This window comes from Arvicanthis niloticus, chromosome 17, assembly GCF_011762505.2.
Source record: "Arvicanthis niloticus isolate mArvNil1 chromosome 17, mArvNil1.pat.X, whole genome shotgun sequence".
NCBI classification, from domain to species: Eukaryota; Metazoa; Chordata; class Mammalia; order Rodentia; family Muridae; genus Arvicanthis; species Arvicanthis niloticus.
The window spans coordinates 29,147,937-29,167,742 of NC_047674.1; the positions used below are offsets into that span (position 1 = coordinate 29,147,937).

At 40.5% G+C, this 19,806-nt stretch overlaps 1 protein-coding gene across 1 annotated transcript in view; it reads left to right on the plus strand.

Annotated features, from left to right (window-relative positions):
• Lonrf2 (LON peptidase N-terminal domain and ring finger 2) overlaps positions 1-19,806 on the plus strand; it is a 40,768-nt gene that overhangs the window by 13,021 nt on the left and 7,941 nt on the right. Inside the window, exons 2-10 of the mRNA XM_034521468.2 lie at positions 817-935; positions 4,328-4,450; positions 7,870-8,025; positions 8,666-8,870; positions 9,432-9,528; positions 10,613-10,727; positions 12,608-12,729; positions 13,387-13,545; positions 16,262-16,424. Coding sequence (XP_034377359.1) covers positions 817-935; positions 4,328-4,450; positions 7,870-8,025; positions 8,666-8,870; positions 9,432-9,528; positions 10,613-10,727; positions 12,608-12,729; positions 13,387-13,545; positions 16,262-16,424 — 1,259 coding nt within the window. The remainder of the gene's footprint in view (positions 1-816; positions 936-4,327; positions 4,451-7,869; positions 8,026-8,665; positions 8,871-9,431; positions 9,529-10,612; positions 10,728-12,607; positions 12,730-13,386; positions 13,546-16,261; positions 16,425-19,806) is intronic.

The window sequence follows — 19,806 nt, forward strand, 5'->3', positions numbered from 1 at the left end:
GTGTGCAGTGTGTGATGTGAACGTAGAGGCCAAACCTTGGTGTCGGCTGTTTTTCTCACATACTGGCTACTTTATTTTGTGATGAAATATCTTCCTAAGTCCAGGTGTCCGTGACTGAGGACCAGCAAGCTCTGCTTTACCTCCGCAGTGCTGTGACTGCAGGCATGTTCCAGTGCACCTGGCGTTCTTTTTTACTTCAGTGCTGGGGTCTAAGCTGAGGTCTTTATGCTTGTATGGCAACCACCTCACTGACAGAGCCATCTCACAGCCCCCCTTTATTCATTTTTAAAGTGTGGATTTCTTAGTGTGCTTCCCATGAAATGTATTTAAGGAGTCCCTTTAAAAAAATACCTAATTATGCAGCATGGCTTTCTCTGGTACAAAATAATTGAGTCTAGAAGTGGTTTCCGTTTTAAAGGCTCTCTTTCTCTTTTTAAGTTGAGTATCTTCCACCTCTAATTTAAAAATCCAAAGTCTGAAACACCCTCCAACCTGAAGCTCAGTTTCGAAAGCATTTTAGATTTGGATTATAGGGGTAAGTACTTGATTCATTATTGGACATTGCGCTAATGTGCTTAAAGGAACAGTCTGTGTTAGCTTGTTTTTCTTGATGCATTCTGAGGTCGAATTAAATTTGTTTCTGTTTCCCTGAAAGAAACTCTGTAACTTATACCCATTTAACAGTGAACTGTACATATGAACACTGGAAGAATTGCTTCAGATTTGTCTGTGTGCTCATTTTCTAACTTCATGTTTTTAACCGCTGGAAACAATGTATTTTAAAATGTAGTCCTTTGTATTTCTCCTGTCTGCCAGCCCCAGATGACAACTCATTATTGCTGCTGCGAGCTGAGTTATATTTAACCATGAAGAACTATGAGCAAGCCCTGCAGGATGCTGATACAGTTTGTCAGAGGGAACCTCTCCTGACCAAGGTGATTGATGCCTGTCAATTGGCTTTGGTAATGATTTGCTGATTAAGGTTGTGGGGTGTGTGTGTGTGTGTGTGTGTGTGTGTGTGTGTGTGTGTGTTTGTGCATGTTTGTGAGTGCATGTGTGTGTGAATGACTGTGTGAGTATGTGTGTACATGTGGGATTGTGCATGTGTGAGTGTGTGTGCACTGTGTGTGCATGTGTGAGTATGTATGTATTTATGTATATGTATGTGTGTGGCTATGCATGCATGTGAGTGCATGTGTGTGTGTTTGAATAAGTAAGTTTGAATGTGAGTATGTGTGTGCATGTGTGAGTATGCATGTGTGTGTGTGTACTGTGTGCATGTGTGAGAATGCGTGTGTGTGTGTGTGTACATAGTATATGTATGTACACCTGTGTAAGTACAGATAGAGGCCAGAGATATTGGAATGTCTGCTTCATTGCTTCTCCATCTTGTATTTTGATTCAGGGTCTCTCACTGAGCCTTGAGCTCACTCATTAGATAGACTGGCTGGTCAGCAATCCCCTGGGGTCCTCCTTTTCCCCCATACCAAGATACCACCCTCCCAGCTTTTTTTTACATGGATAGTAGGATCAGAACTCAAGCTCTAGATTGTGGTATTTTTATTTATAAGTTATCATGATTATGTGATGAGGCACCTGAATATAGTGCATATCTTCTCTATTTTATAGTAGTCTGAATTTAGCAATTATTTCATACTAAGTCTAGTTTACCAGACCAAGTTTATTCCTGGATTCAGATAATGCTTAAATAGCAATGTACTTTACTCTTGTTATTTATTTGGTAATGTGCTTTACTCTATATACTATTTAGCTCAACTGCTTAGTATGCAGTCAGCACAGTCTCAAGATCTTTGTTCCAAATGCCCGAGAGCAGATAAATTTGGGAATTTTGAATGCTTTCATATTTTGAGGATAGTTTCATATATAATGATATAACTCAAGGAGAAGACAATTATAAGCATGTACTTTATGCTTTATATACAGCTTGCAAAAGTAATTAAAACTTTTATACAGCTTCATAAAGTATTTTTAAAATTTTGTGCATGAAACAAAGCTTTATGTCTTGGGACTTTCTGCTGGTAACATCAAGCCAGTGCTGAAGATGCTTTGCATTTTGGGACATTTTCAGTTTCACAGTTTGGGGTTAGAAATGTCTGTTCTGTATAAATAAGTTCAAAAGTTACATGAAATTAAATCCAAAGGACTGAAGAAAAATATGATAACTTTTGAATAACAGCAAACCCAACAGGGAAACTGACCTCAAAATGAGAGTTGAAAGTTACGAGTTGGCGAAGAAGTAAATAGCGCATTGTCCACAGAAGGTGAAATACAGGATAGTTACAGAGAAAGTGAAAACTCAATCTGTGTAACAGAACAGAAAGAAAAATGAATCAGTTCTGTGGGATTATAAAGTGGTGTAATGAATGTTCAGTTGGAACCCTGGCAGGAGAAGAGAGAAATAGAGAAAGGGAAACTTGGAAATATATTGGCTTTCAAATTTAGTGAGAAACATCCATTTCAGTTTCATGAGATGAACAAGAAACCACTCAAAATAAATTTAAATCATAGTTAGTCTGCTGTTTAAGCCAGAATTGTTAAGTGTCTTGAATGTAGCAAGAAGCATGGCCTATGGGGAAACAGCAAGACAGATGGTTGACATCTCATGAGGAATCATGGAAGCCGATCAACATGGGAATAGCATATTCAGAGTGGGAAGGGAATACATCAGTGTGCCTGCAAAGCAGCACCAATGAAATGGAACCTACTAGAAACTCAAACTAAATGTGAAGGCATGGGAAGATTTAAATGGCTGTATAAATGTAGTTTAAAAACACAAAGTATGCAAAAATTAAATGGCCATATGATCTCAAAGCATATCAGAAGACACTAAATGAATATTTGAGACCACTGGGAAACTTCATCTCAACCTAATTAGCACTTGTAGAACAATGCATTTAACTATATAGCATACATATCCTTTAATGCCTGTTGGATCTAGTGTGCACAGAACATATCAAGATTCAAAATATTGAACTCTTCAGTGATGGTTCTCTCAAAACAACTAAGATTAGAAGTTAACAGGAACAACAAAAAGCTAGAAAATCTTTGTGTGTCTGCAACTTGTTTCTTAAACAATCCTTTGGACAGAGAAGAAATCAAAAGGGAACTATCCAACATTTAAATTAATGACAAAATACATTATACACTTAGCTTTTTAGATGTAATTAAAGCCATCTTAGAGGGAAATTTATGTTATTATCATCTTCTGTTGAAGGAGCAAGGTCACAAATCTAGTCTTTAACTTATGAAACTATATCAGAAAGAGCAAATTAAAACAAAGGTATGAAGCTGGAGATGTCTTGGTGGGTAAGAATGCCTGCTGCTCTTCCAGGAGTCTTGAATTTGGCCACAATGGATGGTTCACAACTGCTTTCAATTCTAGCTCCAGGGCATCCAGCATCCCTCTCCAGTTTCTTCAGAAACCTGCACACATAAGGCATATAAGCATAGTCACATGCAGACACATAAATAGAAATAAATCTTATTAAACCAAGATGAACAAAAGAAAGGAAATAAATGCAAGATTGACAGTCAACAACTAGAACCAGAAAACACGCTATAAAAACAAGAATTTGGTGAGTTGGTATTTGTCAAACTTTTGAAACCCCTTATCTTCAAAAGATATTGGTGTATCGAAGAAAAGGTAAACAAGCATTGGGGACATATAAGACTGGAGGATAAAGAGGAATTCTGCTCAGCTTATATGAAGTGATCCTACCAATTCAGTAATAATTCACACAACCGTTTAAATGGTTAAGAAATTTGAGCAGGTATTTTACTGAAAAAGATACGAGAATATCAAATAAATGCCAAAAAAGATGTACCACTCTTAGGCCTACCACCTTCTGGCCTCTGGGCACCTACCTTTGTAGCATACACACATGTACACATCTAAAAATTGGTAAATGTTAGGATATATAACTGTTTTACTTATTATAGTTTATATTTGACATAAATATAAACTGATATTTTATTCAAGATTACTTTAGCTATTCAAGAGTGTTTATAAATTATATGAATTCCATAATATCATAAACAATAAAATTAAGTTGACAGATTCCTTTTTTCTTTCTTAGCATATCCTTTAGAACTTCTTTGAGCACAAATATCAGTTACAGGCATCCCTGCATTCTGGTTGCAGATGTATTTATTAAATAGTGAAGCTTGCCAGTTATCAAGACGGGAAGATACAGGATACACACATCTACCTAATCAAATTGCTGTAACACATTTCTCAGGGCTGTAACCAGATGTATATGACCTTGCTGTGTTTTAAAATATATCCTTTGTCTTTGGGTAAATCCAGGGGCACCATATCAAAGCCCAGATTCTTTCTGGATTGGGAAGAAGTAAAGAAGTGTTAAAGGAATTTATTTACTGCCTTGCTTTAAATCCTGAGTGCAACTCGGCGAGGAAAGAAACACAGAAGGTATGCATTCTCATAAGCGACTTCCTCATTTGGGTAATACATGTGACATGTGACTTTGTGTCATGCTGGGAGCCCTTCCCCATAAGAGCAGCAAATGTGATTTCAAATGCCCATGATGGTGTAATAAACACCATACGTTTGACAATTTCTAATTGAGTGTGCAGCAGAGTGTCTGATGAGACAGTGCACACACACCCCAGTTGTGATAAGAGATTGACTGGGGTGTGAGACCACCTTGTAACACAAGGCTGTGGAGACAGAGCTAGGAATTGTGAAGGACCCGGTAAGAGGCACTGTGACACATGTACAGTCCACTCCACAGACTCACCTGTGACGTGCAGCAAAGCTTTATCATCGTGGTGCACACATATACCATTGCATCATGCTTAGTGTAGGACTCCACCCTTTTCCAAATGCCTAGACAGTACTCATGGCCTTTACATAGACTTTCCGGTGATTGGGGGCTTTTGTTTACCTTTCTCAGTGTTTCCTGTGTTAACATAGTTTTACTTAAGCAGCTACCAATGCATCTACATTATAATTTCTGCTGACTAGTACATTTTATTTTGTGGCGCTTTAGAACACAAGTCCGTTTTCCCCTCTACACTTGTGAGAAGCCGCTTTAGATTCTTAAGAACAGCTTTCTTTCTTTGGAATGTTTTCTTGCAGAAGAGGGTTTCTGTGGTCTCCTCCCTGTGAGCTTTCTTGTTTACCCTCCAGCTTCATCATCTACACACGTTGAAGTTTTCCATCCTGTGTTCACATCGGGAAATTTGCTTGCGTCTTACCCATAAGACCCCACCATATGATCCTGTTACAAATGTAGTTAGCTAAAATAAATAGGCGTGATTTGTCTAAAGCAGAACTTCCTGGGAAGATGCCTTTCCTTCTTGTGCTGTTGGTTGGCATTTCAGTCAGGTTTCTGTTAGTAATATCGAGTCACGGCTGAGTTCCTCCATCATACTGGCCATACCCACAGAGCTCCTCCTCTGAAAGTGTGTCTCCTCTCAGCTGATCTTCACCCCACTGTTGTGAGAGTCAGAACAAGCTCAAATGAAACCTGAGTGCTCAGGTCCCAGAATTTTGTAGATTCTTGCCTGCCTGGTATATTGATTATACACTTTCTAATTCTATTAGTGTGTTGAAACCTGGCATGTATGTTATGGGGGTCTATCAACCAGCTTTTGTTTTATTGTCCTGAGTATTACAGGACCTTGGTATTCTGAAAAAAAGCTTGCCAGTACTGAAAGAATTGAGTCAGGCTTTAAGCAGAAGCTAGGGGGTAGTGTCCTTGATTATTGCTGGTATAACAGCTTTAATTACATTAATTGCTAGCACCACTGCTTCTGCAATTGCTTTGACACAAGAAGATAAAGACAGCTATTTTTGTTAATCATTTAGCATAAAAATGTTACTAATGTGTTGAGTATACAAGAGGATTTAGATAGGTGTTTGGAACAACAGATTGATGTTCTTTATTCTATTCAGATTATTGGAAGGAGGTTCAGAGTTTAAGAGTAAGGAGCTATCTTGAATGTCATGCCAAATACCAATGGAGTTGTGTTACTTCTAAAATTTACAATGATATTCATTATAGTTAGGAAAAAGTTTAAAATTTGCAGGGTATTTGGCATAATTCTAACACCTCTCTGGTTGTTTTAACTTTGCATAGTGAGATTATGAATTTAAAGAATACTGCTCTGCTGAGCTTTGATGCTGCAGATAATGTCAATACAATTATCCATGGCCTGAGGTCAGTATTTCCATTTTGGTCAAGCTTCAAGAATATCATATATAGCTTGATCATGTTAGCCCTTTTTGTTGTGGGAATACTTTTATTCCTGCCCATCGTGTTAAAGCTTGTCTTTAACAGCATCAACATGTTGGCAGCCAAAGTATATGACTTGAAACTGAAAATGGACCCCCCCCCCCCAGAGAGTTATTAATTTAACAAGCTGGCAAGTCAAGGACAGGTAAGATTTTGCACAGAGCCTTACCAACCTAAGACAGAAGAACATTGCTCTTGATAATGCATATTCCATGATGGGTAAGGAAGGCACTCTTATCAGAATAACCTAAGACATGCTCAGTCTTGTTTAAGAAATAAAAAGGGTGGAGATGTGGAGAGTTTAGGGGCTTTTTGGCAGGAATCTGACAGTAAGCTAGAACAAAGAAGTAATTTTGGGCAGGAATCTAAATATTAGGCTAGAACAAAGAAGTAATTTCAGACAGGATTCTACATTTTAGGCTAGAACAAAGAAGTAGGCTTCAGACATGAAAATGACTTTGGGCTAGGACAGGGAAGGCTTAGATTTTTTTTGGTTATCCTGATAAGCCCTTAGAAACAGTGATTACAGGAGTGTTCACAGAATTTTTGTTTAATGCTTTGCTTGTTCTCTGACTTTGTGTTTATTGTCTTGCTTGTTCCTTGACTATTTGCATCTATTGTATTGTTAGTTCCTCAACCTAGAACTGACCTTAATACTTGCATGTAATTAAAATGGTATAAAAGCAGATTGGGAAAAAAAAAAGAATGTATAATCCTAAATAAATAAATAAATGTTTACATTGATTCCCCCCCCCAAAAAAAAGATATGATGTTTCTCCCCTCCAGCATCCTCTGGCTGATGGACATGTGTTATCACAGAATTAACATTAGTCCACTGATATGCCTGAAATGTAGTCCTGCCCCCACAGCTCTGCTGAAGCTGTAGCAGAGCCACTTGGTGACTCTGACATCCTGGCTGGGGCTGCATTTCTTGCAATTACAAAGGCTATTTACCACCATGCTCACAAAGAACAGAGAGAGAAAGGTTTTAGAAACAAAGCTTGTCTACATCCATCCACTCCCCCCCCCCCCCAATCACCGTGTCATGCACTTCTCTTCATTTGCATTAATCCCTTGGGTTCCGCTGAGTCTACAAGGCTTGCCAGCCAGAATGCCTAACTGGCATCACTTCCCCAGTTATGGTGTGTAAATTTTGAGCCAGAATTCTGGCCTGTTACTAGATCTCCCGGGCCCATAAACAGAGAAGCTCTCTAGAAAATTCTCAGTCTTCTGGCAAGGGCATCTTGGATTTAATCGGAGATCCCTGCAGACTCTGTAGCCTTCAACTGTGACACTTTAGGGTTTGATGCAGCTCATAGGAACCAGATAGAAGACAGATGTGATGCTCATACTTTATCATTGATAGGACAGATGGAAAGGGATTGGAATTCATAGTAATACACTATCTATGGTTTCGAAATGTTTACATTTTAAAAGATTGGCAGATTGAACATGGCAATTATTCTTTTTCAATTTGTGGGAAGGGCCATGTCTGTTTGGCTTCTGTTGACTCTGAACCATTAAAATGTGTTAGACACTTTTTCCTCCAGGGTATTTGACCACGTATTTTCTATTTTTGAAATTTTTATAGGTAATATGCGAGGTGTTCTTTTCAGCTTCAGAAAATGAGGATCAAACCTCAACATCTTCCACTGAAACTGGACCAAAGGCCCTTTGTGATGGCCAGATGAGTCCCCAGTATCCTGTGGAAGAAGCAGGCGGTCAAGCTAATGCAGAAAGTCCTAAGGTGTGGAGTGTGTGTATCTGCTACTGGGGTGCCTACTTTGTTGGCAGTTCCTTGCGCATCATGACATCTCATAGGCTAGATATGACTAGTTAAAACTTTTAAGTGAAGTCATTGGGACTAATGGGACAGTGATGGAAATTCTGAAGCCCCTCCAAATGTCTCCACATATTTTGAAACATCTCTAGAACATAAGGAGACCTGATACTATTTCATCTCAGAGAAAAGAAAGGAGATTGGTCTGAATGTATGATATATAATTTATACATTGATGCATATGCTACGGGTGTGAAGATTGCTCTTCTCAGAAAGAAGTTATGCTGTGTTTTACCATGGAAAAATGTAAAACATTTCTGATTAGCCAATAAAAAAAGCCAATCATGTAAAGAGCACAGGCCTTCTTTTCTTCCTCAGAGATCTATTTTGTGCGTTGTAGAAACTAGGGGTAAGCACTGGGTGCCCAGTAAGCACTTTACCCGCTGCTGAGCCATCTCTACAGTATCTTTCCAAAGATTTCTAAGAAGGCAAATGTGTGGTTTTGTTTTGTTTGTTTTGGTTTAGTTTGTTTTGGTTTGGTTTGGTTTGGTTTTCTTGTGTCTCGTGGTTCTTGAATATTCAGGACTCTCTTTTTCTACTTAAACAGACACCATCTGAGAAGTTGGATATACCTGCAGATACCAATTCTTCGGTTTTATATTTTATTCTGGGCCTCCACTGTGAAGAGGATAAAAAGGCACTGGAAGGCATCATCCCAGTGGCACCGAGCAGCACCTTGAAGAGGCAGCTTCCCAGTGATGCAGAAGATGACGAGCTTGATGTGAATACCCCTGAGAAGATTCCCAAGAAAGGTCAGCAAGCTACTTCTTGCCATTGTGTTCTGAAAACAAAGGGGTAGAGTATTAGATTTTAAAAGCATCTTCCCGCAAGTAAAATTTATAAGAAAATGAGTATACCAGCTTATTTTCTAGAGCTCATTGTGCAGGGACTTTATATTGAAGAACACTTAGATGAAATTTCAATTGTCGCCAGGCGGTGGTGGCACACGCCTTTAATCCCAGCACTTGGGAGGCAGAGGCAGGCGGATTTCTGAGTTCGAGGCCAGCCTGGTCTACAAAGTGAGTTCCAGGACAGCCAGGACTACATAGTTCTCTGTCTCGAAAAAACAAAAAACAAAAAAAAAATTCAATTGTCCTGAATGTATGCCAGCTTGATCAGTTCTTTTTTTATATTTGTTGCACAATATACATGTACATACATACATACATATGCATACATATATATATATATATATATATATATATATATATGCTAACACTGTTGTTGACATAATTTATCCTGAAAAAATAAATTCATTTTATGGTGTCTCTCAGAAGTTCAGATGTAAGTTATAACATTTGGAACGTTTTCAGATGCAGATTCCTCACCTCAGAAGAATGCAAACTCTCTAGAAGAAGAGCCAGAGTTCACAATTGATGCGACTGACTTTGAGTGTGCACTGTGCATGAGGTAGGATGGTACAGAATGCATGCAGCTCTTTAAAAATAGTAAGGCTTTCTGAATTCTATGACTATGTGCAAGGTACCACTAGTGAACACACACACACAAATCCCCTAAGGTGTGTGTGTGTGTGTGTGTGTGTGTGTGTGTGTGTGTGTGTTGCAACTGGCTCTGATCTACCTAGCTGGAGACAAAAGACTTAACAAGCCTCAATAGTTACTATGTTGTAGCCTGCTCTGCTCTGCCTGGCTTCAGACTGTCACTCCGGGTCAGGGTCTAGAGAGAGAGAGGGTAAGGATAAGGAGAAAAGACACAAGGAATGGAGACTAGACAGAGGTTCTGATCAAGTCTCCTTTATTTGAAGGGAAATCTAGGGTATTTATACACTTTTGCCACGCCCCTTGTAGGCGCATGGATATGACGTAAGCCTTGGAGGCGTGGCTAGCATGTGGATAGCTGCTTTCTAGCCGCTTTCTGCTAAAGGTCGGCTCCCAACGTGTGTGTGTGTGTGTGTGTGTGTGTGTGTGTGTTTCTTAATATGAGTTACTATGCTGTGATAAAACATGATAACAAAAAATCACATTGGGGAAGAAAGGGTTTATTTGGCGTAGTCTGTCACTGGAGAAAGGTGCATCAGGAACTCACAAAGGGCAGGAACCTGGAGGTAGGAGCTGATGCAGAGGCCATGGAGAGGTGCTGCTTACTAGCTTGCTTTCCATGGCTTGCTCAGATTGCTTTATATAGCATCTAAGGATGGTACCACCCACAATGGGATGGCCCCTACCACATCAATCACTAATTAAGAAAATGTTCTCCAGCCTTGCCTACAGTCTTAATAGAGGCATCTTCCATTTGGTGTTTCCTTCTCTCAAATGACTCTAGTTGTGTCAAATTTAACATAAAATTAGCACAGTATGTGTCAGCAATTATTGATTTATTTTCTAAAAATCCAATGAAGATGTTAAGGAAAAGTGGATATGAATGACTCCTGGGCTTGTATGGAAACTACGTAAGGCATTCCTTTAAAACAGGTAGCTTACTTGAAAGTCTGTTCTGGACATATCTTTCTGAAAACTCATGATCTTCTCTCCAGGCTGCTCTTTGAACCTGTCACTACACCCTGTGGACATACATTTTGTCTCAAATGCCTTGAGCGCTGCCTGGACCATGCCCCTCACTGTCCACTGTGCAAAGACAAGCTTTCAGAGGTGAGTGGTTCACAAGATGAAGCCTCTTCTTGTGCTTTGGCAGGCACGTCATGCTTTCCTTCCACCACCTACTATTAAAATCAGATTTATTTGATCAAAGATGAGCCATTTCCCACTTCTTTCATGAACCAAAACACATGAAGAAGCATTAGATGCAGAAGTAGCAATTTCTGGGTATAAATTATTGAGTTAGATTCAAACAGCTAAAAGAATATATATGTGAAGTCTACATTCACTCCAAACAGTTTGCTACATTACAGTACATTTAGTGTATGTCTGGGTTGTTCCTTACTACTGCCAAGTCTCTTTCATGCCCTTTCCAGTTAGTTTGGTCTGAAACCAAATCCAGTAAAATGTAGGGTATATAGGGAAGCTATTCATTGCTCTTTATCTCAAATGTAAACATTTGTATTGATTATGCAGATAAGATAGAGGAAAGGGATAATGGATAGCATTGCAGAGCTGTGTGCTGTGTGCTGTATCCTGGCTCTGTTTTTCTCATTCACTTTCCATGAGACAAATTCTTTAGCCTCTTGGAGGGGTAAGGACTTCCCTCATATCCTTCAGTTGAGACTGGCAATCTTTGTTTTAATTATATACCAGAAATATGCAACCTGCAATCACTGGAATAATGTGTTTTCCTCCTTCTCTTTCTCTCCCTCTTGCACACACTAAACACACACACTGAGATACTCCTAAGCCTACATTAACTTTTAAAAACAATCTGCCATGGCAAGAGAGATGTTAAAATGAGGGAAAGCTTAAAGTAATTGTAACCTTTTAATTCATTGCTAAAACAGGTTCAAATAAGTCATCCCCATGGAGACCTGTCTAAAATGAGTACATCTTGTGTTACTAAGTTGTAGCATACATGCTTGTGTTCCTAAGTTGCAGTGTACATGCTTGTGTTCCTAAGTTGCATGATACATTATTAAATCACATACACATTGCCCCTTTCTGAACTTTTCAGAGGTCACAAGATGGTTATCAGTGTTGTGCTATGCACATGTGTGATGACCTTAGATAAGTTCTGAGCATGTGCAGTGGTTCATTAGGAAGTGTCTCTAAGTGTCTCAGCAAGCTATTATCATCCCTTGCTGAGAGGCACATCTGCCCTGCTCCCTTATACATTCCTGTTCCCAGGGTCCAGGGGCCTAGAGCTGGCTCCCTTATGCCTGCCTATGAAACAAAAGGCCCGCCCCAAGACTATTCATAACACAGGCATTTTACTACTTTTCCTGCTATCTTATGGGGTATTTGCAAAGAAGAAAGCCTGGCACATACATGGTGAATGTGGATGAAAATATCACAATAATACCCATGGCTCTGTGTGCTAACCAAAATATCTACCAAGACTCGACTCGACTCGACTCGACTCGACTCGACTCTTCTCTTCTCTTCTCTTCTCTTCTCTTCTCTTCTCTTCTCTTCTCTTCTCTTCTTTTCTTGTTGGTTGTTTTTTTATTGTTGTTGTCGTTGTCATTGTTGTTGTTGAAACAGGTTTCTCTGTGTAGCCTTGACTGTCCTAGGACTCACTCTGCAGACCAGGCTGACCTCACACTCAGAAATCCACCTTCCTCTGCCTCCCAGGTTCTGGGATTAAAGGCATGCACCATTACTCCTAGGTACAGTAAAGTTTTTCAAAGAGAAAAAAAAGAAACATCCTGGAGGTTTGTTAACTATAAGCCCCTTAAGGACAAAGACGTCCAGACTCCTGTTTTTATTGGATTGCCAAGAGCCCTAGTGACCCAAACAGAAAATGCCAGACAACCCTTTCTCTCATGTACAGCATAAATCCTGCAGGCCACACATAGGGCTAAGCTTTGTCCTTCAGGAAGAACTAACATTTACCATTATTTAACATATCTTTTCTGTTATAGTTGTTGGCAACCAGAAATTTTAATGTAACTGTTCTGACTGAAGAACTGATATTCCGATACTTATCTGATGAGTTATCTGACAGAAAGAGGGTCTATGATGAAGAGATGTCAGAACTGTCCAAGTAAGTGCTACATCATGTGAACTTGGTCCTTGGTGCAGAATATTAAAGAAAATCTTTGTTGATATGAGCCAAACCTTAGATTTTGGGTTTTTTTCCATAACAGATTCTTTTGGTCTTTGAATGGAAAAAAATTTAGTTGCAAAATATCTTTGGAAAATTAATTATAAGTAATTTTAAGAAATATTTCAAAATATATTTTTGGAAAGTTATAAATCTGTTTTCTGTATCTAAATAACTTGCTGAATGGAAAGATAAAAGTCTGGATAGCAAGCAGGATTGTGACTCATGATTTCCTCTCTCCAGCCAGTTAAAGTTTGGTGTTTGCGTACAGACCTGGCCCATCTTCATTCTTGCCTTTCTCTACCATGTGGTTTTTGCTTTGTGAAGTATTTTTAAAAGTGATTCAGCTACAACCTTTACAAGTACAGTAACATAACTCAGGATGCTATCTCTCATCAAATTAAATATGGCAGACTTGGCTAAAAACTGGCTGAGTGGAGACCTTGCTCATGCCAGGCTCCTTGGCGGTCCTTGCTTGCTCAGCCCTGAGTCAGGCTCAGATTTTGTTTGGTTGGCAGCTTTGGGTGTTGTAGCAACTTCTCACTTCTGTTCTGAACAGCTTATACTTCTAAGTCAACATTTCCTCTCACTCTGCAGTCTGACCAGAGACGTGCCCATCTTCGTGTGTGCTATGGCCTTCCCTACGGTTCCCTGCCCTCTCCATGTGTTCGAGCCCCGCTACCGCCTCATGATAAGGAGATGCATGGAAACTGGCACCAAGCGATTTGGCATGTGTTTATCTGCGGAGAATGCAGGGTAAGGAACAGCTTCTCAAGGGTCCTAATGAAGTTCTTACTTCCTCTTTTTCTTGAAGAACAATTATGCTTGGAAACCACCACCACCCCCCCTTTTTTCCACCAATTACTTCCACAAAGTATAAGCTTAAGTCTAGCCAAAATGCCACCCCATCTTTTTTAGTGTTATCTCTGCCTTTCTGTTCACCCCTTTATCACATTCACGAGTACACCTCTGTGTCACTACCCGCAACACCCTCTGCTTGCAGTTCTCTCCATGCCCATCTATGCACAGAGCTCTGGTCTAGAAGAAAAACTGCTGACATCATCAGTGAAGCTTTGCTCAATCTCCACAGTGTTAACATTATCAATCTTATGCAAACTGTGCCACCTGATGTCATCCCTTGTTGCTCCACTTCAGTTGCCTGGAGAGGATACTTTGAGGCAGCAGGCAGCTGGGGCCTGCCTTGGAGACTTGAGTCCCTTCCTGTCCTAAAAGAGGCCTTATCAATGCTACATAGGCAAGGCCATGATGGGGTTACACATCCAAGTGCCAGTTGGCAGTACATGTACTTCTAGAGGACTCTGGAGGGGCAAAAAGCCACCTCCTTTATGTTGACACCTGCTGCAAGAGAAGCTGGGAAGTGTAGCCTGTTCATGTGCCCAGGAAGAGGAGGAGAATATATTATAAAGTCAATAATTTCTACTATGAATACCCAGGGACAAATAATTTTTAAGAGAATATACATATATGAAGAAAATCCTAAAACTACTGATTGGCATCCATGAAGCTGTAAGAGAAACGCCGTGTTAATGGAGACTAAGACGTGGTCCCACAGAAAGGTTGTTTCTATCCAGCTAATTCATTGTGTTGACATCCCAAGAGGATTTTGTTTGCCCATTTCATGATCAATGTGACAGGGAAAAGGGCCAGACAGTTTTGAATAAATCAAATGACCAAAAGGAAGGACCCTCCTATAATATCAGAATCATAAGCAATAGTCAACAGACCTATGAAAGAACATGGAGGTCAGAATTTATCTGCTCAAATATGCACTCCAAAATGTATGTATAATTGCGTGGAAGAGAGAGACTACCTGTAACGGTGCTTATTAAGGAGTAAGGAGCAGTCTACATAGGACAACAAATGTCTCTTTCCTACCTTTTAGTATGTATGTTTTAAATAGATTATTGCTATGAAATCAAAAACATCAGAAAATGTTTTTTAAAAATTAAGAGAAAGTGTAAGAGATTTTTTTTTTTCAGAATTGGGAGCAGGCAAAGATTTTGTTTATATAAGATCCTGAGTGTGCACAGTAGCATGCAAGGGATTAGTAAATCAGCAGATGTTACCGTTTGTCTCATCAGAAGGCAGTAAAAGCAGGGTGACAAAAGCTCTATCAGATACACTGAGAGAGTGAACACTGGGGAGCAAGAATAAACCCCCGGATATATGATGAGCTCTGGTCCTAAAACAAACACAGAGAGCAGAGGGCACTCAGGCCCCTCTAGGAAAGGGTGAGAAGGAAGTCAGGGTGTTTGAATTCTGCTAGTTTTTAAAGGCACAGTGATGGCCCTTTGTGGGTCAGCATGAAACTGCATATGCTAGGAGCTGCAGGCAAGAGTTTGTGCCACTCATGGGTTCTTGTCAGCAGACAGGATAGGATGTTCCTGGATGGGACGGGCTCTGCAGCTGAGGCAGACATGGGAGAGCTGACATTCGGAGGTTGTTTGTAGATAGCTAGGAAAACACAAGACCTCTTCAGGGTGCCTCCAAGTCCACTGCAGGCAGGAGTGAGGTAGTAACCAGAAAGAGAACAGTTTTGTTTGATTTAAAATTGGTTTGTGACTTGAGAATCCAGATTAATCTTTAGTTTGGAGATATATAGTGCAGTTGCTCATGGTAAGAATGTAGGAAGCAGGCATCTTAGGGTCTAAATCTTGAGTTTAAATCTTACTGTAATCTTAATAAGCCTCCATGTTCTGTGAGCTTGAACAAGTTCAGAGAATATACTGCTGTGTGGACCACCATAACATGCAACGTACATCAGAATGGTATCACTGAAACACTGATAGGCGTTTCAGTAACCAGCATGGGTAAGCGCTCCAGAGAAGTGAGAGTAGGTGCAGTTAAGGATGTCATCCTGCCTAGCCCAGCATATGAGAAGCAGGCAGAAGAACAGTGTGGAGGACCAGAGAGGTCAGAAAGCACGGAAGAGCAGAAGATGTTAGTTCAGTGGCAGGGTGTGCTCACTGAGTATGGCAACCTAGAACCTATCTGTGGCCTCTGGTGGGATCATATGTGGGATGGTGGAGTAGAAAGGGGAGGCAGAGAGACCCAGGCAGTCACTATAGACTTCCCGCCCCAGGACTTGGCATGAGACAATGCAAGTGAATGTGGGGGATCCTCTGGAGGCAGGAAACAGTCCTGTGCTTACTGGTGCCACTCAGATACTCTCTGCTATCAGGGCCTGGCCAAGCTGGTGAAGTACCACATTTAAGACTAGGTCTCAGCTCATTTCTCAGGTTCACCTGAAATTCTAGCCCACCAAGCCACCATCTTCAGTATACTCAACAGAAGGACATGTTATCTCTTGGAAAAATAATCTTGCTGGTCTGGTACAGAGAACCCCGTTTGTTTACACCGACTTTACACTCCTCTTAAAATCCAGACTTTAGGGGAAAACTGAGGCATCTGAATTTTAAAAACCATTGTCTCTTCCCAAACTTTCTTTCAGGATTTCAGAGTATGGCTGCATGTTGGAGATAAAGGACGTCAGGACTTTCCCTGACGGAAGTTCTGTCGTGGATGCAGTTGGGATTAGCCGCTTCAGAGTCCTAAGCCACCGCCACCGAGACGGTTACAACACAGCGGATATTGAGTACCTGGAGGATGAGAAGGTGAGGATCGTCAGCGTCTCTCATCCAGTGTTCCTCTCCTTTGTGGAAACCAGCACTGGGTTTCTGCTTACAGGGTTCTATCCTCCTTACCCAGCACTTGACCTGTTACTCTGTGTGCATGCTTACCTGAGTTAGAGTTTAGGGAACATAGGCTTGTTCTCTGGCCTGGGAACTGATCTATAAAGGCCAGATACTTCCCAGCTGGCATTCTGTCTCTGGTTTCTTCATCCATAGAGTCAATTGATGGTGCACTGAAAGCATTGCAGAATAAATTATGCCTCTAGAGAAAATATGTAGGCATGTTTGCCTTTGCACTATTCCCTAAGCAACATGGCTTACCTGTGAGTAGCATACATCTGAAGCCCTGGATTCTCTAGATTGCAGAGGAAGGGATGATCGAGCCCACGTTTGAGGTCAGCTTTGGCAACTTATCTTGATACTATCTCAAAAGCAAAACAGTAGATCGTAGCAACTTTCTGTTAGGTCAAGTAATCTACAGATGATTCAAGATATAAGAGGTACAGAAGTGTGTTCACTAAATGCAAATAGTAAATCGTTTTGTATGGAGTTGGCTATCTGTGGGAGATACCCTGGATCAGCTCCCATAGATACTAAGGAATGATGGTGCTTTAGACCCTGAAAGTCACGTGATTTCTCCTACAACTACTTGTCTCTGTTCTTAAGATTAAAGGGCAGCAGAAGACCATACAGAAATGGGTTTGCTAAAACTGGTTTTCAATACAAAGTTATTTATAAAAATGTGGCGGGAGTTGCTAGACAGATGGTTCTGTGGTTAAGAGCACTGGTTTCTCTTCCACATGGTTGTTCATAATTTCCTGTATCAGGTCCTGAGAAATCAGATACCACTTCTGGACTCCCCAGAAATGCACTACATACATGTGGTGGACACACATGCATGTAGACAAAACACCCATACACATAAAATGAAGAATTAGGAAAAAATACTTTAAAACATGGCCAGCATTTGAGTCCCAAGCAGTGAGTCTCTGTGTGGCTCAGAATGAGGCATATCATAAAATAGTTGTGCTTAAGAGTGCCTTCCAAAGCTAGTATAAAAACCTCCAAACCTCCCACCTTTTGAGAATTATTTTTATAAAATAGAATCATCTTCACACATCTTTTGACAAATAAGCAAGGTATTTTGAACAGATCTTCATAAAGATGTGCAGAGGTGTGCACACTGTCTCAGCATTTCCGAAAGCGGAAATGGTCTAGACATCCCTCGGGCAGATGGATAAGCTAGTCCAGTTCCTCATACAGTGGACAACAAAACATTAACAAACTGGTGTTTTAACATCATGAATCTCACAGATATGCAGAGAGAGAGCCAGGAACATGAGCAAGCAGATTGAATGTTTACTGTACACAGATAGCAGGCCAAGTGTCATCTCTTCTACACTTCCAGGAACAGGAAAAAGCATGGTGACAGAATATATATCGTGGGCTTTGTATCTGACTGGGACAGTGTCTTAGTGAGGGTTTTACTGCTATGAACAGACACCATGACCAAGGCATCTCTTATAAGGACAGCATTTAATTGGGGCTGGCTAATAGGTTCAGAGGTTCAATCCATTATCATAGAGGTGGGAGCATGGCAGCATCCAGGCAGGCATGGTGCAGGAGGAGCTGAGAGTTCTACATCTTCATCCTAAGGCAGACAGGAGAAGACTGGCTTCCAGGCAGCTAGGAGAAGGGTCTTAAGGAAGGCCCATGCCCACAATGACATACTTCTTCCAACAAGGCCATACCTCCTAACAGTGCCACTCCCTGGGATAAGCGTTTTTCAGAACACTACAGACAGTGTTGAGGGAGTCTTCTCTATCTGGTTTAATGTGATGGCATAATGGTTACTCTGCCTTATACAGTGGACAAAATTCCTTGAGTCTGACAAGATCTGTGTGGGGGACTTTTTGTATATAACTTATGTAGTTAAAAATAATTAGTAGGAGGAAATACATTGAATTATTGTATCCCTCTTTTAAATTTTTGATGGAAATCTGAAATATAGATGTAAAAGTATGTACCTTCTCACATCACACTAGAAGCCACACTGGAGACATGGACATGTGTGCATTTAAGTGGAATCATACCCAGAGTGCAGGCTCTGGCACTACAGCTAGTACTTCTGGTGCCTGTGGCCCTGAGAGCCTTAAATATCAAGGGGACCTCAGGGAGCCTAACTCAAGGGCTTCTGGACCATGGGGCTGACTGCGAAGATGTGGAAGTTTTTGTACTCATTCTACAGACAGATCCAATGAAACGTTATTCATATTGTTATGGACGACCCCTTATTTTTAGTGTTGTATGGATTTACTTTAAAACAGGCTTTAAAAGCTGCCCGTGAAGTGATTTTTAAAGGAAATCCCTGTTGCATATGAATGTTGCTCTGCATAAGGCACACCAATGACAGTTCTTTCAGTTTGTTACAATTCCTGTGGCGTTTGTAGCTGCTAGAATGTTCTATCCAGAAAAGACCCGGATGGTTTATTCCCCTTTACAAGACTGTGATCCTGGCTGACATACACACATGAGAGCCAGCAATGAAGAAGCCAAGACAGGACCAACCTCCAGTCCCAAGTTCCTCCTGCTCTGCCAGGCTGTCCTCAGCAGAACCCAGGGAGAGTTAAATGATTAGGTGGACAGTGAGGAGAACCAGACACCAGGCGTGCACATAGTAGCATGGCAGGGTGGTAGCTGATGTGGGGGCTGCAGTTTTGCTCTAGCACATCTTCTGGAGTGTGATATGGTGATAGGAAAACAGTTTGTAAAATGCCAGAGTCTAGCTTCTTGTTCTGCTCCTGGGAAACTATCCAGAGAAAACGATACCTGACAAAATACTCTCTTGTCTATATTTATTTGTTATTTCATGTGTGGATGTGCACACACATACCACACACCACAGTATGCATGTGGAGGTCAAAGCACAGCTTGCAAGAGTCTGGGCTTTCCTTTCACCACGTGGGTTCTGAGGTCATCAGTCTTACTGTTTCACATTTTTACTGAGCCATCTTGCTGGTTCCTTTGCATACATATTTATATTACTGACATTTTAAAAATAAAATGTTAGGATATTAAAATATATCTTATGTATATGACTAAATCATTTATGATCTATCAAATACACATTTTTCACCCATTGAAAATTATAACATTGGACATGTGCTTGTGTTAGTCTTAAGAGAAAAATCAGGATGCTATCTGTAGATCTCAGGTATATTTAAAAAAAAAAAACACCAAGTTTCTATATGAATCGTGTCGTTTTGTGCAACAGTGGTAGATTAGTGAAGGAATAAATGTCACAAGTCCACTTAGCTGTTAGAGGTCACCAACATGTGGAGACCGTGTCTGGATGATTTATTAA